The 24,506-nt window shown below is 43.3% G+C and overlaps 1 protein-coding gene across 1 annotated transcript in view; it reads right to left on the bottom strand.

Moving 5' to 3' along the window:
- Positions 1-599: 599 nt before the first annotated feature.
- The window catches only part of SPRED2 (sprouty related EVH1 domain containing 2), a 59,912-nt gene continuing 36,005 nt past the window's right edge, over positions 600-24,506 (bottom strand). The window contains exons 4-6 of the mRNA XM_069009072.1: positions 22,966-23,030; positions 4,468-4,617; positions 600-4,060 (exon numbers count right to left, since the gene is read on the bottom strand). Of these exons, the coding sequence (XP_068865173.1) occupies positions 3,410-4,060; positions 4,468-4,617; positions 22,966-23,030 (866 nt within the window). The 3' untranslated portion in view covers positions 600-3,409. The remainder of the gene's footprint in view (positions 4,061-4,467; positions 4,618-22,965; positions 23,031-24,506) is intronic.

The following is a 24,506-nucleotide window of genomic DNA, read 5'->3' as shown; positions in this document are numbered from 1 at the left end:
GCTAAACCTCTCTGAGCAGGGATGGCAGTGCCAGGCACCTCAGACATCTCTCCTTCCCAGCGGCTGCAAACCTGCTCTGTGGGCCATCAGCAACTAGGACAGCCCTTGCTCGGCAGCCACATCTGCAGCCTTTCCCTGTTCCCCCCTTCTCCTTGGAGCCCTGCTGAGATGAAACAAGGTAAAATAACAATAGCCCTGCTGCACCTCTAACTCAGCCCAAAGCTGTGTGTGGGGTGAGGCCTCAGGGGAGACGAGCAGGGAGAGCAGGAGGGAGCCTTGGCCGCTGCCATGGCTGCCAGGGCCTACTGGGGCCTGATGCCACCAGGCTGCATCCTCCTGCCAAATGTGCCAAACATCTGAAAAACACCTAAAAATCACCTGAAAAACCCACCCGTCCTTGGCCTCCCTTGCTGTGTCCGCATGAGAATGGCCTGTGCCCAAAGCTTAGCAGCCTTTGCCACCCAAAATCGTAAAATAAAGCAATTTTTTTCCTTAGAAACCCCAAGCTCTGGAGATGCCCCCATTCTGTTTCCCCCTCACTTCCCAGCCACCTCAACAAGAATAAATAGCATCATTTTGACAATAAACAACATCGTTTTGATATGATGTATTTATATTTACATGGTACATTTTAAAGCAATAGCTACACTGATCATACATATTAGAAACAATAAAAAAAGAAGTTAAGAACTAAAATGTACATCATACACTTGTATATATATTTTTTTTTACACAGAGGTAAAAAGGCTTATAAAAATCAATACAACAGGGTTTTAACTTTTAGTATATAGATACATAATGATGAGGCTTCAGGCACTTTAATTTGTTAACGTGAGCAATAGCTTGGAAAAAAACAAACAAACAAAAAACCAAAACCTTTCCACAACAGGAAAAAAAAATTGGTTAATGTTTTTGTTACCACAGATACAAAAATAAAATCTGAATAATTTCTCTCAAATGATTGATGTCAGTATTGCAAAGCTGACTGGGAGAATGCTACACACTGTTCAGCAGCAGTGTGAAAATTAAGGAGAAATATTTACAAAAAACCACCCATTTCTATCCTTGTGCCCTTACACCACTGCCATCATGAACCAAATAACGTACGCAGCAAAATCTACAAGTATTACAAAAACCCAAGAGAAGAGGGAGGAAGGAGGAGGAAAAGAAAAAAAAATAAAAAAGAGGGACTTTTTTTTTATAACTTTTATTTTCAGACATACAGAAAGGCTTGGAGTATGTCTATTTTACTTAAATAAATAGGGGCACTTCAAGACCGGACAAAAAACTGCAAGATCTTTTTGTAGTGTTGTGCTTTATAGAGAGAAGATCTTACAGATGTTTGTTTACATGAAACAACTTTTGAGAACAGAAATAAAAGGAAAAGGTTGTTTCATTAATTATTTTTTTACGAGGCTGGCTTGATGTTTACTAGACACCATTGAGAGATTTGTCAACTGCTATTAGGCACAAAATATTTGTATTTCATTCAGCAAACCCAGACACATCACCCAGAGTGTAACACTCCATCCCTTTTCCACTATCATTCATTTTTTTTTTCTCCAACCAAAAAAATCCCCAGTAACTGCTATGAATTAAACCTACCCAACTCTATAGTGTATAATAAGCACATTGCATACTTAATTCATGGTTGACTAAAAAGCTGTGATTAACTCTCAGAGGAACCGTTGGGACATTCCACCAAGAAAGAATGGCAAGCGTTCCTTTTACATTTATTTGGCAAATTAATTCTTAAAAAAAAAATTCCTCTCTTTTAAGACTGATGTCAATGTGCAATAGAGGGAGGGAAAGGACATGCGTCCACTGGCAATTTACTGCAGAAAGAAATTATGGCAGGAACAGCAGTGCCAGCTTTGACAAGCCAATCCCTAGCTGCCTCAAAGTATTCGGATTGTACTATGCTAGTTAGAGCTCACTGCGCTAAATCATTTTTTTTATTTTTTAATAAAAATTATTTGGCTATTCCTTGTAATATATTAGAAAAATACTCTTTTTCCAAGCTAATTACAAGCCTTGTACACAAGACAACATGACATTAAAAAAAAATAATTAAAAAAAAAATTAAAGTAGTATTATCCTGCTGTATGCACCTTATGCATCCACTTGATAAACCTGGGTGGGGAACTGGGGAGGGGGAAAGCCAGGCAGACGCCTCGGTCTGGCTCCTGCAAAGACTCACATGCTCCATCCCACACACAGGCTCACAGCAACGCCGGCCGTGGAAGTATCTGGAGGATTGGGACCGCAGGTCACAGACTGGAAGTGGTAGTTAACATCCTGGCTTTGGATTTTTAAATACCTGCTTAGATTGCTAAATGTTGGTACTACAGTGGACGCGAATGTTCTCATGCTCATGTATACAGAAAACAAACACACACGATTTTCCATATAATCCACCACTTAATGCAGCATTTCCCCAAAATTGCCATAATAGTGCTTTTGACATTGCATTGTTAGTAATTCTTTGCATATCAACAATCTTCCTCATCTGGAACCTTAGTGTTTTATTCACAGATCACTATGTTGCTGGCTAATGAAGAAGTTCCCTTTCTTTTTGGGCAGAGCTCTGAAAACACAGTTTTATTTTTCCAATGTTATTTAGGGAAAAGAGAAAAGCCTAAATTTTAAGTTTCCCTTTCAAGTAGTGGTCTGAAATGATTACAGGTAAGGAGGACTACCAGATTCTCAATGGTTATGTGACTATGGTAACTGAGCCTTACTTTCTGTTCACAGAGGTTTACGAACAGAGAAATAATTTAAGATGTTTGCTGAAGGAAATGACGATGGACCCTAGAAGAGAAACTGCAGCTTAGATGGCTATTTTAGCTTTGGAAAACAGAACAAAAAACCCAAAGAAAACCAGTGACAGAAATACTGTTGTTGTGGTACAAGTTTGTTACTAGCACACCTTCTATACACGCACAATAGCTTGACGGTAAGTTAAAATATCTTCCAAGTGAGATTTCATTCACTACACCGCCCCATTTCTAGAAATGCCAAAGCTTGCTAACACACTGATGGTACCACACAAGCGGAGGCAAGACAGACACAACCTGGAGATGTTCTACAATCCACCACCATTTAAAGCAGTTCTTCTCTCAAACTCATTTTAAATGAAAAAAAAATATATAAACATGTACAAGACAGTCTGTTTTGATTACAGATTAATAATACAAAAGTCTATGCTGTAGGTTAGTTAGTTAGAACAGTTGATGAGCAAATCAATGCAGTGTGAGCCCCAGATGACCCAATGTAAAGTGATCCAAACTGGTGGTTTCCGGATGCTGTTGGGCACAGTGGCTGCATTAAAGTGAGTGACCTCAGTGCTCCAAAACCAACGTGTTCCTTGAACTACAGGAAAAACCTAACACTTTGAATGCATCTGTAGTCATCCAGCAGCTTTGTGTTTTCCACCACAGCACCTGCACATGACCCCACAGTGGTAACAAGCCCGAAGCGGCAAGTAACAGCACATACATGGAGCAATGAAAGACAAGGCGATAAGGGCCATCCACCGGAGGCAAAACATTTCATCACTGGTGTCGCACGAGCAAGGATCTGTATAGTCTCCTTCTGGGTCGGACATACAGTGATAGAGCATAGTGTCTGCGCACCACATACAGCTCACTCGATGGATGCAAGTCTTGACACGGTCTGGAGCATCCTGGCATTGACCCCGCTTGTTCTCCTCGTGGTTGAACATGTCCCTGCAGTACACGCACCGCGACCTCTCACCATCTTCCTTCCTCCTGGGCTTGAATTTGACAGGTTGAGTCTTTATCACAGCACCCTTGGTATCTTCACCCAGGTCAAAGTCTGAGTTGTCTACGTAAGGATAAGTGTATTCGTGTTTCGAGGCCTCGCTTTTGGCAAAACGTACGTAGGAGTCCATGTCATCAGGATCAAAGTTCTTTCCTCGTGCTGGGGCATGGCGATAATCCTCATATCCAGTCATCCAAATCTTTTCCCGAGGATTGATGCGCACTATCTCCTCATCATCGTCTGGAAAGTTGACGTGCCGGTAGGATCGTGGTACTGACTGTGGAAGTAGGAAGGAGGGAGAAAAAAGAAATAAGCTCACTTTGCTACTGGTAATCACGGTCTCCTTGCTTCATGAAGAGCCAATATTTAACAACTGTGTCTTTCCTTCTTTATATGCCCCTCACCGTGATCCATCACAGAGTTTCAGCCTTTGGCTCAGGAGGGAGCACAATGGTCACAGTCCTACACTGGCCTGTGTGCTTGTGGTACAACACAACATGCTAAACCTTAGTGTTATCCCTCCTCTCCTCCCCTTTTTTTAATAACAGGAAGCCATTTAAAACTAACTGAGAAAGAAACAGGGAGAGCAGAAGGAGGGAGTTCTCTCTCAAGCATGTGGAGGAAAACCAACCACCAGCCTTAGCTCTGGCAGACAGAGGTCACAACACTGGGAAGAAACCTTACTTGTTCTAGATGGTAGTGGTCAGAGCTGTAATGGTCGTGAAGGTGGCCACGAGTGCAAATTCTTCGATGTTCGCAGGATGCAGGAGAAGCCAGAGTTCGCACAGGCTGTTCCCTTTTCTGAGAGGAGTTGGAGGAGCTATCTGTAGCATTCTGTTTTAAATGGAAAGGGCGGAAAAAAATCATCATACATTCAGCTGTTACCACACAGGGCATTAAGAGATGTTTTGCCACTCATTGACTTCATGCACACCTGCAACATTGGCAACACCTGACCGCTGGAGGCTTCATGAAGTTTCACATAAAATATTTGAAAGAGGCAGATCTGTTGCCAGGCCATAAAAGCTGTCGCCACACACATGGAAAAATAATATGCCATAGCCTGCCCGTGACATATTCACCAACACCACTCGTATTTGCTTGGCATGTTATTTGTTATCCTGGGCATGGTGGGATGATGAGTTTACACCAGGAGCTACCTCTGAAGAGCGAAGTTAAACCCCAGCAAATGACACAATCCTGCAGGTCCTGCAGGCTCAGACAGAGCATCTGTGTGTCCACGCTGTACCCCACCAGTTACCCAGGCTACAAAAATACTGGCAATTTTGTTAACCTTTACACATTCTCCAAACACTCACTGAATTCCAGTTCATCACAGGCTACTTGAATAATCAGCTTTCCTTTAAAAACCTCAGGACTTTTTTTTCTTGTTTTGTCACTTTTTAGCCACTCACAATTAATGTGAAATAAATGTTACTTGTGTTTTTATACATTCCTGGCTTCCTTGTGAGCACTTTCTTTAGGTTAATTAACCACATCATTATGCAACAATGATCACAAAAGGGTGAAATATCACACAAGAACATGCTGTTGCCAATACCTGCTGCTTCTTAACAATCATATTTATCTTCCTGCAGAAACACACAGTGGGGTAATAATGTCAGCCATCATCTCTCCATAGACCTTCCTTGGTTAAAACAGTTGCCATACAATATTCAGGATTTTGCCCATTAATTTTATTTGTAGGTTTTGGGCTTTTTCATATTACCATGAATATCAACAGACAGCTGTTAAATGCACCAGCAAACCAAGAGCAGGAAAAGGAGAGCCTCCATGCACAACAAACAGAACAGCTGTAGCACTGCACATGCCTGAAACACTGGTGCTTGAAAAAAAAAAATCTCCACCCCATCCTCATCTCAACTAACAAGATGTGCAGCAGCTACAAGTCCATGGAAAAGGTTCCCGATTGCCACTGCAGTCAGTTGAGACACAACCTCAAGAGCAGAGAAGAATTGTATCAGCAGTAGCAGAAGACTGGTTTTACCTGAAAAGCTTCTCTCCTTGTCAAGAATGCACTCTCTAAACACTATTTTCCAATAAATCGTACTAGACACATTTCTTGCTCCAAGAATAAAAGAACCCTCATTGTGAATATTTGTTTATTCTGAAAACAGCACTCTGAAAGACTCTGTCCAAAGGTGAGAACACCTTGAAGCATTGCAACACAAAAATAGATGTTGGTTCTCTTTAACTCTTATAGCACTTTAAAAGCACCGAGCTCCCAACTTATTTTGTTGAAATCAAATACACAGTTGTTTGCAGTGTGATGTAAAGCCAGGCTGGGTTATCTGAGAGGTACAACAAGCAGGATGAGTTTTGAATGGCTGACTCCCATTAAGAACAGACTTTTAATGCATGTGTTTGTTTTAGGTTTTTTTTTTTTTAAACAAGTACATAGAAGCAGATCAACTCTAAACATAGTTAACACCACCTCTGAAGTGTAACTGCACCAATATTCAGGCTCTTTTAAAAAAGAGGTTTCATCAGCCCAGTCTTTGTAACTTTTATTAGACAAAAGCATTTCAAAGCTGGAGTTTAAACCTTTCCAAGCTAATTCTTGTGCACTTAGCTTCAGGTCCTACAGTATCTAGCACATTTTGGAGACATTTCAAAAGAAAATGAGCAGCTCCTACAAACATTTTGTAGTAACATTAAGCTTACAACTCTTTTGAAAACTCTGAGAAGAGTTTTTAGTTACAACAGCCATGATGGCACTCACACAAGTACCTTTTTTCTATATGTGGTGCAGACCAGGATGCTGAGCTGTGATTTAAGCTCCTCAGAAAGCCACACAACACACCCCATGGCCCAGGCAGCCCCAGCCTGGTCTCAAAGTTAAACTTCCACTGACATGAAGCAAAAAAGAGGCAGGGCCTTAAAATGGTACCATGGCAGCAGGCAGGACCCTTCACTGTATCCACAGCTGAGCCCTGCTGGGACAAGCCTTTTGTGGATACACTTCGAAAACATTATGGGTGCTCATGGTCCAAACAACGCAGCCTGGGGAAATTACCCAGTGGGAGGTCATTGCACATACTGTCCTGCAACTGCCTCCCTGTCCTAGATGAAAATAAAAATCCCACCCAAACTGGATATAACTCCTCGATAATCTCAGCAGGGCAGCTGGGAGCTATAACCAGCCCTCCAAGCACTGTGCTATTTGCTGCCTCTCCGGGAAGGCAGCATTTCTGCAATAGGCAACAGAAAAGAGCTTGTAGTGATTTTTATCTTGCCTGATTTGTATCTACCTTTGCTTTCCTCCACACCTTCTTCTCCTTTACACCCATCAGGGCAACCAAGCCTCTCCTCCACATGTGTTGACATGGCTACAGAACCTGTTTGCAGCATACCAGAGGCTGCGCCGCTGCTCTCCGCTTTCACCTTATTAAAAATTGCTGCATTTCCACATTCAGTGTCCCCAGATTAGAGGGGCAGTTTGCCAACACAACTACTTATTCTAAGCACTTAGAAAGGGGAAATCAAGCTATCCAAGATTGGGTCTCTGCTCACCCGTCCACAAAGAAGTTTATGCTGACTCCTGGTTGGTGACATTAAAGGCAGTAGCTGGTTCACAAAGGCAGTATCTGCAGAGTTACCTTGCTGACCATCAGCTGGGATAAGCACTGGTACTTTCCACCAAGGTTCCCTGACTGAAGTTTCAAACTGACTGGAGAAGAGTGCTCTCAACATACATGAATGTGTGGTCTGAGGATTGAAGAAAAAAAAAGAGGTAGAAAATACTGGCCTTCCAAGCAGAAGGTCACCAGTGAACCCCACAGGCTCCTCACCTGTGCTGGTGGGCATACTCATCAATGATATGAGGAGAGAGATGAACAAGATGATGACACAGTTTTCTGATGGAACTAAAGTTATTCATGAGAGTCAAAATGAAAGCTGACCCTGAAAACTTATTTAAGAATCTCATAATGCTGAAAGACTTTTAACATGCTAGATGTTAAAAAGCCCCTAAACATAATTAACCCTAAAGTGCAATGTGACATAAACACCTTGGTCTGACACATGGAATGATGCCCTCTGAGCCAGTTACTGCTGTTCAGGAAAGAGGTCTTGGGATTAAAATAGGCAGCTCTGTGACAGTGTCCACTTGGTGGCCCAGCAACAGGTTAAAAAAAACCAGCAGCCACAAAGACAATTGCCGAGGCACTGCATGTATCTGCTGTGCTTCTCCAAGCTCTCTGTGGTGCTGGCCCTCCTCCACACTGGTCCAATAAGGGTACTTCCACCATGGCAAGCTCACAGAGCCATGGCCAGGACCATAGAGGACATGGGATGGCTTCTCAACAACAGCTAACTAAATATCCTAGGTCTCTCCTGGGAAAAGAGATGGGAGAAGCCTGGGAAAGAGATCGTGGAAGGGAACAAGAAGATGAGAACTCTACTGAATTGTGAGTCCCATAGAAACGTGAGCAGGAAGGGATTATTCTTCCAGCATCCTTCAGAAAGGAAGATCATGAGGCATTCACTGGAACAGGCTCAATAAGGTTCATGCAGAAGGAGGTACTTTTGATGGTGCCCACAGCTAAAATGCAGTTCAAGAAGCCAGAGGGAAGCCCTCAGAAGGAAGTAATCGACCAAGGATTAGAGGCATGATGATGCCTCAGGCCTCTGAAGGTGTACTCTTCTCTCAGTGCCACTCCACTGGGACTGAACCTGGACTTGGTGACCAGTGACAATCAGGCATGTTCTCAAAGAAAAGGCACACTCATCTTCAGCCAAGTGCCATTAAGAACAAATGATGGCAAGACTTCGTCAGTGAGGGAAACAGGGAACAATTTCTGTCCCCCACAACAACACTGGGACTTGGCTGGGATTTTCTATCATCAGCATAGCACAGAAAATTTTGGGGAGGGGGGCGAAGGGTGGAGACATGAGAGATTTGCTGCAAGTCATCCAAATACAACACACTCACCTACAGGAATACATCGAGAAAGGACATGGTCTCCAGAGCCAGGCTATTTCACTGATGGAAAATCGGGTCCCAAACCACTGAGCCACTGGTCTTTCAGAGAAACACCATCTTCTTCTAAAACCTGTTGAAACCAATCCAGCTCCAGCATTTGGGTTTGAGGGGAAACTATTGAAAACATGCCCGGTAGTCACAAAAGAGAAAAGAACCCAAAACTAAAGTTGCTGGAACAGGGAGTCCGATAAGAAACTCTGTTTCAACATGCCCTCAAACTCTCAATTAGGAGACATTTGTGCTGCTTGTACCAGAACCTTCTGACTGCTATAGCCATCACAAACTCTTGTGGTTTCACTGCTTGGATAACAAAATCATTAATCACAACCATAAGAGTAATTTTATAAAACCTGTGCAACACATTTCCTGTTGCAAGCAAGCTGGACATATCTGAGCAAGCACACGTACTGCATGTGTGGTATGGCTGCTTTAAGAAACAACACTGGGCTTCTACTGGCAAACGGTGGCACTGTGGTAATTTAAAAAAAAGAAAACCATGTCCTTGTTTCCCCCTCAGACTTTCAGAAGTGACTCATTAAATTAAAAAACCCCAGTCATTAGTAAAGAAGATTATGTTAATCATTTACTGCAGTTTATTTCTCATTGAAATGGATTTGTTACACAAGAAGGCTAATCAGATACCTAAGCAATAGGCATAGATGAGCATGTATGAAAAAAATATGAGAAAAAGAAGCCTTCTCCTGCTTCTGAACTGGACTGATCACCTAGCCTCTAATGGCTTCACAGAATATGTTCACTCTGTGTGATGCAACATGCAAAGCTGACTACAAAAAAAAAAGAAAGATTCCTCTCAAAATTATGAAGCAATACAATCTGTGGCAGCTTGTCAGAAATTGGCTGCCAGAGGGAAATTATAGAGTTCTGTCACTTAAAACTTCCAGAAGTGCTCTCTGCCAGCTAAAGGATTTACTGTCAAAAATAATTGTGGGTCAAGCAAGACAAGATGAATTTTTTCCTCTCTAGAATTTTAATGGCTGCATGAAGGAGGGGGGAACTGATGTTCCATGATGTTGAACAATTAGCTTTGCAAGTAATGGTCCTGAAGGAATCAAAAACTCATGCCAGCCTGGCCTTTACAAAGCACAAGGCAACCTGCTCTCTATTGCCCCCCTTCACTTTGCCCATCTCCCACCGCCATGCAAGCCCACACACCACAACACCCAGATCCAAGAGGGCCTCTTCACACGCAGCACAGAAAAGCAAAACTTGGTAGGGTTCACAGTCTTATCTTTATGGAAGGCATCCCTCTGCAATAGCCAAAGCTCATTGCAGCAACTCCTGGGTTCATCTGGAGAAGCCTGGATATGTTGAAGAAGAGCCCAGCACCAACCTCATCTTTAGAGAAGGCATCCCTACCATTCCCAGGACAAGAAAACCAGCTCCACACCAACTCATGGCTTGAGGATGAGCCTGGAAAAGTGACAGCCAGAGAGCTGCATCCTCCCGTGCCACAGCCCGACCACCTCCGGCCGAGACCTGCAGTGGGCTCCCCACTGGCAGCCGGAGCCCTTGGTGTGCTCTGCCCAGGTGCAATCCCTTTGGAGCCCTGGCACAAGGCAGCTCTTCTTCACTTGACCCTTTCCTTTCACTGGAATACAGGGAGGCACAGCTGTGCTATCAGTACGGAAAGGAAGAACGATAAAGCCAGCGAAACAGCACAGCAAGCGAGTGATACCGAGCTCTGCGCTGGTCTGGGGCTTATCTACGGAGCTGCTGTTTAGGAACTTCACAAAGAGGAAGTCTGAGAGTTATTTCGGATGCATGGCAAAGAAACATCCACCTTTCCAAAGAAATTAAGATAAAATATAGTCTCCCAGAACTCCCTCAGCTTAATCTTGCCAGAGCAGGACAAGTCCTTCTGTTCTCCTCCAGCTTTTTTTTTTTTTTTAAAGCCTGAAGAGATACAGCACTTCTGAGTTTCACAGATAGTGAACAGCACAAATCCTAAATTTTGTCTCAAAACACCTTTTTCTCTCTATTCAAGACATTTAGAAAAGGGAACAGCTGACATTTTCCATCCATCTCTAAGTGTGCCTTGTGTATTCAAGACAGCCCATTTCAAAGGGAGCTTAGATTATCCAAGTATTAAGAAAAAGATTCAGTGTAAAAAATCTTTTAAGATTTGAGACTCCTGTCTCCTAAGCACAAGCTTTTAATTTGTCATGGCAAGACAAAGCCATGGATGAAAATGCTTTTGTCAAATTTCTGTTTGTTTCCTATCACTGAAGACAAGACAGAAATCATATTGCAGAAAATTGCTTCCACACATTTTGGAAACATTTTGCCACTCTCATCCACTGGGGATGGTTGGAGCTGAACATAGTTCTACTCTGTTGAAAGTCTTGAAGGAAAAGCTTCATGTTAGATCATATTCCAGTTCAGTTCAAAGACTAATTGGCTGTACACAAGCATTAAAATAAGCATGAATTCAGGCTTGTCCAACACCAGAACAGGACTAGAATTTCTCAGATGTTTGGACTGTTTTCTAGTCATCCCTTAAACAAATACCAATATAAAGTGTAGAAGGCTAGCTATTTTTCACTGCTACCTTCTTTCATGTTAAGTTTTTGTGGTTACAGCTTTTAGTGCCAGAAAGATACTGGTGGCTGTGCTGGCTGAAGTCAGCAAAACTTAAGGAACATTTACAAGAATTCAGTGCACCAAGATCATCTGCATTAAACTCCTGCTAAACCCGACTCTGGCATCATTGGGCAGTTCTGCATGGACCACAGATGTGGCTTAACAGCTCACTTCAAGAAGTGAAAAGAATATATGAGACTCAGACACGATTAAATGACATGACAAACACTCAGATGTGGTAAGGGGGAAACCTCAGGGAGATTTTCCTGTTTCACTACTTGCCTCATACAAGCCATCAGACACGTCTGCAAAAGCAGGCATTTGAAGAGATACAAAGAGAAACTTTGTCTGCAAAAGTCAGAGGAGGACTGAAGCAAGTCAGTACCACATTTTGCTCAGACTCAGACCTGGACCAGAGGCTCTGAGCAGGTATATACAACACTTCCTTCCCAGGATACCCCTCCCCCTCGCTGCACCACTGGGCTAGAGCACCACTTTGATGGAAAGGAAAGTCTTTGCATCAGGTACTTACAAGGGAAAACCAGAATGTTTTAAGGGGGGAAAAAACCCAAACCACAAGCCCAGCTTCTAGGGCTGCTTCCCCAGGCAGCACAGCAATCCCACAGCACAGCGGTGAGAGCAGAGTGGCTCTGTCTACCCACAAGGCGCTTGTGTCCTCATCCATGTGGAGCGCCTCTCCTTACCAGGACTCCCACGCTTCCTTCTTCATTCCTGCAACTCCTCCGTGCTGTGGCCTGATTGGATTTCTCCATGCTGAGACAAGCTACACTGCTTCAACAGGATCTTTTTACTTAAACCTGGGAACTGTTTAAGCTAACCAATTGCTTAAAAACCATCTAGGAGAGAGGGTGGCATTTTCTGTTTGCAGAGGCTTGAAAATGACATCCCGGTGCGGACTACAGCATTGCTGGGATGCTCCAGCATCCAACATTTGTGCTTGTACAGCTCGGCAAAGATTAGCAAAGCTCCTTTCTCTAACAATATTATCCACATTACCACAGCTGTCCTCTGCTAAGGCCAAGAGAATGGCCACCATGGTCTGAGCTGCTGAGGGGAGGCGATGGTCGCTGCTTCTCCCCCCACCAGTCCCATCACCTGCTCTGTGGGCATGCGTGGGTGCAGGACCACAGGAATGCAGCCCAAAATCATTTGTGCGTCAGCTCCCTGACCTCAGTTGACCATCCATGTGGTGGCACAGGAGGTATGGAGAGCAGAGGTGGGGGAGGCTGGAAGGGGAGCTCCTAATTTTCAGGTGCTGACAGGGAACTTAGCACATCCAATGCTGCCAAAAAGCATTCCTTTTGCAAGATGGGTAAGGATGCTAGGAAATAAAGGAGGAAAGTTCATAAGGGGGTGTTAAATACTGGACAGCTGAGCGCAGCTGGGAACAGATGGCTCCACAAAACTCACCACTGAATCTCAGCTCTTCTACACAGGATCTTTCAAGGAGGGGGGAAGAAGTGCTAATGAAAATTAAATTAGCCAAGCTAAAAGAATTGATGCATCTAATCCATCATTAATGTCTCTGCTATGTGCACTGCAGCCTCTAAATTCAGCAGTGGTCCTCCTGTATAATACACCAGGTCACAAACAGAGGAAGAAAAAACTAAGTTAAATGCAAACTTCCCACAGCAGACTGATACAATATTTTAAGAAGTCAGTTAGGGGTCATTTATTCCCACAGTTATGAGCATCAATGATATTTTAGCTGGAATTTATCACCAAAATAGAATCCAACAGCTGATGAAAACTTTTAAAATACCCTCTTCATATGCACTGCAAATATGTCAGGCTCTGCTTAAAAATGTAATGGTACTTATTTACTTCTGTCTTTCCTTCTCCTTTTGCAGAAAGAGCCAGAGACATATGAACTGCTTCCTATAATCACTTCTGATTTAATTTTCATGAAGTATTTATGAGATACAGGGCAAGCAGACCCTTAACAAAACACATTAGACAGGTGAGGGAAGGAAACAGGCCTATTTAGATGTAATTCTTTATAATGCATTTCTGTACTGGGCAGAGGTCCACTCTGAGCTCCCCAACTTGTGTTCTGCTGTTCATCCTCAGCTACTACCAAACACATCCTGGGGACAGAGGGGACACCATCTTGCAATATTTTGTCAGTCAGAAGAAGGTTGTGGGGGTTCTTTACAGCTTTTCTTTTTTGCTTGGTTTTTTCTTTCTAGGGGTGGGAGGGGGAGTCTGTCAACTTAAAGGAAAAGCTTAAAGCCTCATATAAAAGCATGTTTCATTGCTAAGCTTTACCAAACTCCTCTTTTTCTTTTCCAAACTCTCCAAAAAAAAAGAAAGCCCAAACAAACAAACTAGCAAATCCCAACCCTGACCATTTGAGAGAATCCAAAATTCAAGGGCACACTCCAGGCAGCCTCAACTCTCTGTTTGTTTTGGGTTTTTCTTTTCTGTCTGTTACACAAGACAACAGATTCAAATCAGACTTGCTAGTGTTTACACAGCAGGTGGGAATTACAGGTTCCCTCACGAAGGGAAGAGCAACGCAGTCATTTGCCCCACAGTTCCAACTCAACTCCCTTCCCATCACTGCCCAGACAGATGCTCCAGCTCAGCACCAGGAGCCAAATGCTTTTCCCCCTCTCAATCGTGCAGAGAGGCCACAGTCCAGCTTTGCCTGCTCGCTCCAGAGCTGCATCCCTGCAGTCCCACGGCACTGCCGGGTTATGTGCCAGGCAGCCATTCCCTAATCCCTTATGCAGCAGTACAGGAAGTTGTCAATCATCGCTCTGCCCCTGGCCAAGGCTGCCTTCTTCCAACAGTGTTTACACCCCGTGCTGGATCTGCTCTGCCTGTCACCTTCAAAGGCAGTGCCTGGGGCCAGCCAAGACACCCCAAATCTAGCTGTCTCTGGTGCCTCCTCCTGCGAGTGCCTTGGGACAAGGCGTTTTGTTCCAACACAGCAGCCAGTGAGACTGCAGCTTACAAATATAGCTGTGCTGAAAGCCACTTCCTCAGGTTGAATATGCAAGTAATGGAAAAGGCCATTTTCTGCCTTTGTGAAATTTTCAAGCACCCTGAAGCTGAAAGAAAGGCCTATACACTTCAAAGGCTGACTGCACAGCCCAGATTAAAGAGGGAATCTAATGGAAAGCTACAGTCATATCAACCATGTATTTTCAAGGTAAAAACATTCATTTGGCCATAACACACCCCCATCAAAACCACTTCAGCTATCCTGGCATCTCCTTCTTGTCTCAACTGAAGGACGAACTTCAGAGTAGAAACATGAAGGAGCAACGCAGGAAATTAAGGAGGAAAATCCCCTAAATCCTAAACCAGACACAAGTGCAAGAACCACCTTACTTGTACCACCAGCACAGCAGAGGTCTCGCAGAAGGTGATGTATCCAGGGCCAGGGGTATGCAATGAATTTCAGGTAGCACGATGGATACTGGTGGGGTGGTAGAGGTTTTCTGCCTCCCGCTTAGCCCATCAGCTACAGTTTCCCTTGAGCCAGCACTTCTGCTTTTCCAGCCCTACAGTGAGCTGGCTCCAGAAGCTAAACCACCGGAAAAGTATTCGCTTTCTTTTATAGGGCTAGTTTTTGGTTCACTTCCCTGGGTTGGCTCAGCACAGGGTCAGCTGTGGTAGGGAAAGGGGGATGGAGGAGCCCCTGTCTGCTCCACTGAGGCTAAAGACACATCAGTCAAGTTGCATCCGTCAGCTGTGGTTTCACATAGGTGCTAAAATAACTCCTGCAACCCCAAATCCTGCTCCCCCACATCAATCATGCTCTTGGCATGATTGTGCTGCAAAAGCAAGGTGGGGGAACTGAGCTGGCTGGAAAATAACTTGCTTTTCACAGGCATCTTGACTCAAATCAGGTCCCCCTTACATAATACCAAAGAAATGCCCTGGAAACCATGGCTGAACAAAAGTAAAATAAAGTAAAAAAAAAATCCTTTCCCCCTCTGTTTTACTGTATGTTAAGAAAGGGCAGTTTACTCTTGGTTGGATTTTGTTTCTGACACATTTGTGCCTTAAACACACAAGTGCACTACAGCATTCAGCTCCTGATGAACTAAAAGGGAACACGCTCATAAACGGCTTCACACTTTAACTCATCACACAGTTTAAGTACATTACTTACACAGCCAAATTATTTTTTCAGGAGACAAACATGCAGCTTGTTGACTGCAAGCATGAAATGTTGTTACAACACACTCTTGATCAAAAATTCACCATCTAGAAACTACAGCTAGAGGGGCACCAGTCAAGTCACCTTTGTACAAGGAATACCACAGGCAGGTTTGCTGGTGACCCTTTTCATCTTAAAGGCTCATGCTACAAGAAAACAAGGCCTTCGGTAATCTGAAGATTACTTAAATTAATGCAAGTCTGGTTACACATAACAAAAATTAAATAGAGTATAAAATGTAAAGAGCTGGCACACTGAAATACGACAACATATCATCATCTAAGCACAGGGAAAGGGCAAAATTTGTGTTGAGAAGGAGAGGAGAGAATTAGGAGAGAAGGAAAGGAGAGAATTAGGAGAGAAGGAAATCTCTTTTGAACTGCTGGGGAAAACTGAACAAAACTGAGTACTTAACTGGTGCACAAATTACAACACAAGTTCTGGCAAGATGCAGCTATAAGGAAACTTCCACCACAGCAAAAGATCAAATTTCCGTTTCCTGTAGGATATATCCCAATCCCACTGCACAATCAACTGTGTTTGTATGTGGGAATGGTACAGAGCCAAAAAATACACTACAAAAAATGGTCTTGAGAGGAAGAATTGTGACAAGAGAAATTGCTTACCCTCAGCAAAGTAGCTCAACACATCCCAGTTGTTGCTATAATTAGCTACATAAAAACTACACAGCAGTGAGCCTTAGAATATCTGATAGCAATACAGATACTTTGCGTTTAATAATTTGTTCTTCTTATTTGTAATTCACTTAGAGTGAAACAACACCAAAGCAACTGAAATTCGGTCCATTTGGGAATTGTGTTAAAATGCCTACTCCTGATCTGCAGCAAGAAAAGCGTGCTTTACCTATCAGAGAGTGACACAAAAGCAAAAAAAACCCATGATAAATACAATAAAGCAATACATAAATTGTGCAAGACCCCTAGCCCCTCTCCTTTCTTTCAAAGGAAGCACATAAAGCTTCAAATTTACCCCATGAATCTTTCTCCTATCAGCTCCCCTGAGCTCTTCACTTACATCTCATGAGTCTGTTATATACACAAGAATAAACAGAGTTTATGTTTCTGTGTACCTCTGCACCACAGTCATTTTTATATTTCCTTCTGTCCAAATGACAAGTTATGAGTAAGAGTAAGCAAGGGCAATCTATAGGCTGAAGTACATGGTAATTGCCCCTACATTTTTGAAGGACTTAAGGAAAAGAGCAGCTGCCTTTCCAGATGATACCACACTGTTCCAGTGACAATAATATTAAATTATCAGTTAGTACAGCTTGCTTGTATTTGCAGAAAGAGCAAGAAAATAAATGAGTTAATTTCCAGCACCACTTGAAAAAAGCAGGAGATCCTGAAAGAAAGGGAGAAATACAACACTAGAAAATAAACCTGACAGCCAGATAAAAAACTTGCCATTTGACCTTCCCTACTGAAAAATCTCTTTCAGCATTGGTATCCATTCTCATTGAGTGATGTGAATTTGTGTGGGCAAAGTTAACCTGAAGGCAGGAAAAAAACCCAAACAGATAAAGCGCAGCTAGACTTAAAACTGCTAAAAAAAGCCAGGACCTTTTCAGTGTTTTAGTGGCATCTCTCCTGCTTTCTGACCCTCGGCAGACCAGCAGGAAGAATTCCACTGAAAACCTCCTGATACAGCCTGGGATTAATGGGATGAAGAAAAAAACCCAATTAAACCACAGATAAACCAGTAACTTCAGGCTCTGGGACTACCCTGGTAGCCAGCCTGTTGGAACAGCTCTAGGCAGCTTTTCTTGTGAGAAGAGGTGTGAAGAGCCAAAGCCGTGTTCAGACACGACAAGCACTGCCGAGGTGCTGAGGTGGGGCTGAACGGGTTGCTCAGGTGCTGGGCAGGGGTGCCCAGAGCCCTGTGCACAATGTGAGTGACCCAGCTGTATAAAAGAACATGACTAAATCTCAGTCCAGTTCATTGGTCAAAGCCAGCAATGGCTATTCTGTGTTTGTTTGTTTTTGAGGGAAGGATTTGAGCCTGCTGGTTTTTCTGTGTGTGAATTTCTCTCTTCTTGGCAAGTACTTTTTTTTTTTTTTTTTTCCCTTTAAAATCTGAATTAGAATAGCTGTGGTTTACAATGCAAGCCCAAAATCCAGACATCAGAGGATGTGGCTAGCAGCAATGAACCCTTTGGCTGTTCACACAGAGCACAGCTGGCTCCTGGGCAGGAAGAAGAACAGAAGTAAGGCCATCATGTCCTGTCACTGTAACAATTCCCATGTTGCTCTGCTCAGCCTCACAGAGCAAAGAAGGTAGATTTGCTCGAGGTGACAACCCCATCATTCCCACAGAGAGCTCTGAGCCTCCAAAAGGCATTTTCCCCTTCTGTTACTCGAGGACAGCATTAAGAAAAAGGAAATTGCAAGCTCTTGCAGCTTCCCAATCCCTGAGCACAACTTCTGACTGAAACACATCTTGCAACTTGTTGTTCTACTCTCAGCAACATCATTTTCCATAGAGGGCTGGGATGAGAGATGCTCCAGCATCCCACAGAACTTACGAATATATTCCAAAGTATTTGGACTGGGTTTCTACTGTCTACTTTAAAGAAAAAAAGCCACAGTTGTTCTTTAAAAGAACCAGCTGAATGTGAAATGACCAAGCCAGCAAGAAAAATTAGATTTAGTGTTTATCTAACTAACATAAATCTTTTAAATTTTAATAGTGAGGCTGTAACATGCTTGAGGCCCAGATGGGAGATGAAAGTAGACAAAAGGTTTCAAGGAAAGGCAGCAGGGATAAATCTGGTTTTTTAATTAGGAAAGCAGAAGAGATGCAAGAGGGACTGTAATGCAAACATCTGCCCCAATATGCACCCTTCTGGTGGAGAAAAGGTAAAATTGTGTCTGTCTCTGAAATGACTGTCAGCAGTGTCCAAGCCACATAACAAACTTCCTAACTCAAACATCCCTAAGCACAGGAATCCACGTTCATGAGACTATTTCCCCCATCTTGCAGTTGGGGAACCAAGGTAAGTAAGCTTTTAGCCAGGAGTCAACAAGAGAAGCAATGGATGTGTGTGCACTTTGAAAAGCCACTTTTTCTCAGCCATGCACCTCTAGATCCTGCCTGCTCAACCTGCCAAACTCTGAAGGTCTCACACTGAACAAAAACTAGGATTTAAAAAAAAATATTACTGATTATATAAAGCAGCTGTGATTTTAACATGCGTATCAAACTTAATGAGGCTGAGTTTTGCTGTTTTCTCCCTTACATTCCTCTTAAAGCAAAAGGAGACTGCAGTCATTTTTAGAGTCACAAACATGGGAGCTGCTGCTCCTCCTGCCAGTGGGTGTCTTTTCTTTAGCACTAAAGCAGGCACAAGGCTGCAGATTTATCTGAAAAACACATGAGTGGTGTTTCAGCTGAACTGGTCATAAGGTTTCAGAACAAACACCTCTGCTTTTTCAGATGGGATGCTAAAAGAGACCATTTCAGGCACTCTGCAGACTCTGGAAGACATTGACCTTTTTTCCTTGGAATCAATTCACATTTTTCACTTCGTGGTCATGTGGGATTATTATCTGTAATTGAAAGTAGAAGTGTAGATTAGGGAAAAAATCTTTACACAAAAAGTCAATTATACGGCAAATTCTGTGGCTGAGGAACTACAGAATGCATTCAGTCTGTATCAAACCCTACTTCTGAAATGAATGTTAATTAAAGAAGGCTGAAGATGCAGGCTGGATGGATGAAGACAAACAGAACAATCTCAGCCCACTGCAACGACAGTGTTCCCCCAATGGAGACAGAACGGATGGCCAGTCTTACTCAGATTGCATCTCTTGAGAGGACGATTTATAATGTACAAGACAGAAGAAATTTATTTGCTAACATATGGAAAACATTTACGGGCTCTTCAGAGGATCTGAAACTCAAGAAACACAACTACATATTGTTAAAACTCCTAAATGGAGATTTCATTCTAGAAATAAGCATTTTTCAACTCGAGTCTGTGACATTTAGTTCTATATACTGTTGTTTCCTGCCCTGTCAGGTATGAATTTCAGAACAGGTTGTATGCTGTAGGTCTAAGCCACAGGAGAAGTGTTAGCTGGCAAAGCCCTGTTTTTAAAGATATAACCCATGCTTCAGAAAGATGGATGGCGAGCACATGCCATAGGGATAGGGCAGGATGCTGCTGCCCAAGTTATCATCTCGGCTCTGCAAGTTACAGTCATGGGAGGAGACAACTACTGACACCAAGCAAATGTTCTCACAGCCACAGCTGCAGATAATTCAAAACCCAAAAGAAGTCCCCCTTCTGATACAAGAAAATGGTCCTCCACTAAGCCATGCAAGGTCATAGCCTGCAGGAGAGCTCTACCTCCGGGGCAAACCTTCTCTTCTTTCCCATGGAAGTAACCTGCTGGATGCCTGGAAGGGCTGCATGCTGGCTGAGGAATAAACAAAACGGATGATGCACCAGTTGCACACACAAAACTATGCACATCCCACGGAGCCATACTGGAGCTAACAGGATCAGGGGCTTTATAAAAGCCCCGTGTCAATCAATGGCCAACAGCCGTATCGGGGTCAGGGCTTGTGTGCAATGAGGGGGGCTGTTCTAAAGCCGGGAGCATCACGTTGGTGCAAACATCTGCGCACGATGAAGTTGGGGTGGCCGGCCACAAAGCAGCCTCAGAAATGTGAAGTTTGCTGTGCTTGAACAGATTGAAACATCTTCAAGAAGAGCAGGACCTCGGGCCAAATATTTGAGGCAGCAGTGCAGCAGCAATGGCTGAGATTTTCAGAGACGGGTAAATGTCTGATTAAATGACTCAATCATGCAGATGCTTTTGAAAATTCTGCCGCACGCAGTTAAGTTTATTCATGCATGTGTGGGAGAGGGGGAGGACTGTGAAGATTTTAATAACTACCTTAGGAAATAAAAAGAACAAATGTACTTTCTCTTTAAAACAGAGAAAAAAACCCAACCAAACCCAAAAAATCCACTGCTGTGGCTCGGTAAGAGTTTACAGAAAGTTCTACAGAAGTTTAGCATGGAAGGATGACCAAATGGACTATGATACACAAGTCAAAAATATGTGCAAAGAAAGAATGGAACGGAACAGTAAAAATAAAACATTTCACAGCCCTATCAATTTCTTCCAGTTTTAAACTGCTCCATGCTTCAGTAAGTTATTTCTGGCTTATGCAGTCTTCATACTCCACCATAACCTACCAGATAAATAGGAAGTTGAGAGCTTTGAAGAGCTTAAGGACTGCAGGAAAAGGAAAGACTTCATCCCAGAAAAACAAAGAAATATTAGGGAAGAAGATGTCCCCAAAGCCTTATTTTTGGAGTATGACAACACATCTGCCTGGTGTGCGATCTTGACAAACAGCACCATGCGAGGTCCCACCACCAGTGAGGTCCTTCTTGCACTCTGGAGATCAAGGAACCCTGCAGGGAGCGCTGCCAGGCAGGACACAACTTGTTCTCCGAGGACCCAAGGAGATGCCGACGTCGCTGAGGTTTCCCTCCTTGCTAACGCTGTTGAGCCGTTTGTTTTTCCTTCTCTGTCAGGCATCCTACCCATAAACGTCTGCATGGCAGGGAGTCACCTGTCACCTCCCCAGGGTCAAGTAGGTGGGAAAAATCTCCTGCACTTCTGGCTCTTCATTTTGAACACAGGAGTTTTGAGTGATTTTGATACAACTGGAGCACCATTCATCCAAATTTTCCAGTGTAAAACACCACCTACTTAAAGGCAACAAGTTCTTTCTCCTTGCAAAAAAGCATTCTTCGACTTTAAAAACCAACACAAGATTGAGCTTGTGGAGAAATTCAGAAGCACTCCCAGGTCCCTAAACATCAGCCAGTAGGATTTTAGCAAAAATATACTTTCCTGGTTCCACAGGCCACTCATCACTGTTTAAGCATTGAATATTCCAATGTGTAACCCAGTTAGAGCTGGTACACATCCATCCAAGGAAGATTTTGACAGTCATCCCCTTTCTGATGAGCACAGAAGAGCCACACACACATCAAGAGTGACTAGCCACACCCAGCAGAGCACAGCTCCTCCAGAAAACTTGGGAACAAAGCAGCACGTATCAGTAAAAGGCTCTGGCTCCACTGGTGCCTCCCCCGTCTGTCCCATCCCAGTGCCTATAAATCACTTCTGGCAGGTAGCTGGGAAGCAGCTGCTAATGATAGTTTTTGCTGCAGAGTGCAGGAAGTCACCTTTTAACCCTGCCTGCTGTTGTTTGTCTCCCTGAGCGTGACAAAAGGACAGATGCGGACAACTCGCCAGCCGTTGGGAAGATCCGGTCAAAACTCAGCAGGGAACCTGACATGGTCCCATGCTGGCCAAACATCATCCTCAAAAACACCTTTTGGCTTTGGATGCTTCCTGGGACTTATTTTCAAGCAGCATGATGCTTGTACTGATTTTTTTCCTCCTTCACCCTAAAAATCCAGGGAAGTATCCCAAAGACAATTTTGAGTTTGCTGGTGCTGCACGGAGGATATTCCACCTTCCCCTTTCCTGCCCTCTGGGCCCCAGGGGACAAGGAGGGCACTTGTAAAGGAACTAAAGCATTTATATATGTGCACATGGGGGGGTTGAATTAAAGTTAGCAAAAAACTTTATTAAAAAAATGTATAAAATGTGAGCAACTTGTTTCCAGCCCATGGAATAGCCCTAATCAGTCACATTTTCACCTGACAAGTTTATTTTGCTTTTTAACTTTCCTTTTGAAGTGTGCAAGGTTAGCAGCTGTAGTTCCAGTAAAGCTCCAAAATGCATTTTACACAACAGCACAAATTAACCTCCAACAGCTCATTCCTGTTTAAGTCACTGCTGCTTAGACAGACACCACACTTCTGGTGCCTTCCTCCACCCGAAGAACACCTGTCTGAACTTCCTATGTTTCATGTACAGGTGAAACATCTTTTGAGTTGGCTTTTGTTTAAAACTGTGACTTTGATTTAAACTGTGTTTAAAACCTTATTTCCTTGAGTAGGTACCTGAGTAGCAGTCACCTTGCTAAGTACCTGAGTTTGCAGGAAGCTTTTTAAGGACAGAGAGAAGTATTAGCAGGGGTGTGCACCACTCAGTCTAAGCCAAAAGCAATTCAAGGGTGATTATTTCTTCACTTCTAGCCCCTGACATCACCTGCTCTGACATGCCTTTCACATGGTGATGGGAGGCCAACAGGAGGCCTCACATTCTGTAGAGGATATACTTGCATCAAATAAAACACACCCAGTGGCCAAACATCATGGTGGCTGAACGCCAACCCTGAGGCATAAAAAGAAAAACCCCTTCTAACCTGACCATGTAAACCTGAACATAAAAGAGAAGGACCTTGGGTGACAGGTACTTACAGTGAAGACATCATCATCGCCGACCTCGGCCTCGTTGTGAAGGGTGGATGAGGAAGTCGTAGATCCTAGAAAAAAACAAACCAACAGCATTTTAAACACATGACTTTTCCACGAGACATTTTTTTTTTTTCTGAGGCTGTTAAACATTTGGGTTCTCACAGGTCTGTGTGTTGTAGATACATGAAAGTGGCTCAAATTAAGGAAGAACAACCCATCTGCTGGTAGCTGGGTTGGAGAGGTAAAATCTGAAAGTGTTTCTTGAAACGCAACTGTGTGGCTGCCAATGCTAATTAACAATGATAAAAATAGCAGTTACAATTTCCAATTACAGAAGACTAATTTCTGAAGAATGGTAAAACTATGTACTAATCATTGCTCCAGGCTGATTCTCAGCTGTCAAGAAACCATGTATGAGTTTTTCTTCACTTACTCCCTAAATCTGGGGGGGAAAATAACCTTTAATTTAAAAGAAAATGAACCTCACATTGACAATGAAGAGTGAGATTGGGTTTTTTCCTTCTAATTTTGGAAGCTGTTATATCTCTGTTATCACCTACTTCTCAGAGAAGAACCTTGCCCCATGTAACAAAGTATTAGAAAGGAGCTGATATGTGTAAAACCACAGACAAGAGAAAAATACTGGGGTGCAATTTTCATTAGGTACATTAGACAATCTTCTGGAAAAGTAGGAAAGCATATCAAAAAGCTTTCCTCATCCCGCAGGTGTTCCTGTGGAGCCCCTCCAGAGCCTGGTGAGCACCCACAGAAAGGCCTCAGGGAAGGGGGCACTCGCCATCGCTGGACTTGACACCAAGTTTATGCTGTACCTAAAAAGGAGTGACTCCTCTCCCTGTACCCAGTCAAGATCCCAGATCCCCTTCCTGGCTGCCTAAGGCTGCCAAGGAGGAAGGATGCAGCAAGAGGATGTGTTGGGGGGGAGAACCCTCAAGTCAAAGATCTATTTTTTTGATGGAAGCCCACTGCTAGACTGAATTAGGGCCACATCACATCCCTGACCAACAGGGCAGAACAGTTTGTACTGCCTTCATTCTGGAAATTTGTTAAAATAACGTGTTTTATATAATGCTATTGGCACCACCCTTGGCTGCTCTCAGTTGCATCACCACGAAGATGTGCAGAGCTAAGTGTGAAAGCCCACTTAAAACACTGAGTAATATGGAAACATTTGTGCCATTTGCTACATTAGCTTTAAAATTGAAAAAAGCTGAAGCTCTACGGAGCTGCATAGGGTTCTTGTACCTGTGCCCCAAACTTCTGATGCTACAAGGAATGAACTACTGGTTGAATATTCACAATAAAGCAGTGATTAAGTGAAGTTCTGAATGCACACTTAGTTGTGCTTAATATTACCTGGTGAATTTGATCAAATATGTGAACAAAAAATGAATGATAAATGAAATCCGCTGCCTGACGCTGTGTGTGCATGAGCCAGTTATTGTTTTTCATTCAGAAAGCCTCATTTGGAATTTAAGGAGGAACACATTCATGAGGATCAGCCTGGACTGTTAATGGGATAAATA

Source organism: Aphelocoma coerulescens, chromosome 3, assembly GCF_041296385.1.
Source record: "Aphelocoma coerulescens isolate FSJ_1873_10779 chromosome 3, UR_Acoe_1.0, whole genome shotgun sequence".
Classification (NCBI taxonomy): Eukaryota; Metazoa; Chordata; class Aves; order Passeriformes; family Corvidae; genus Aphelocoma; species Aphelocoma coerulescens.
The sequence above is the reverse complement of the archived record's forward strand: the minus strand, read 5'-3'. Positions and strand labels throughout refer to the sequence as shown.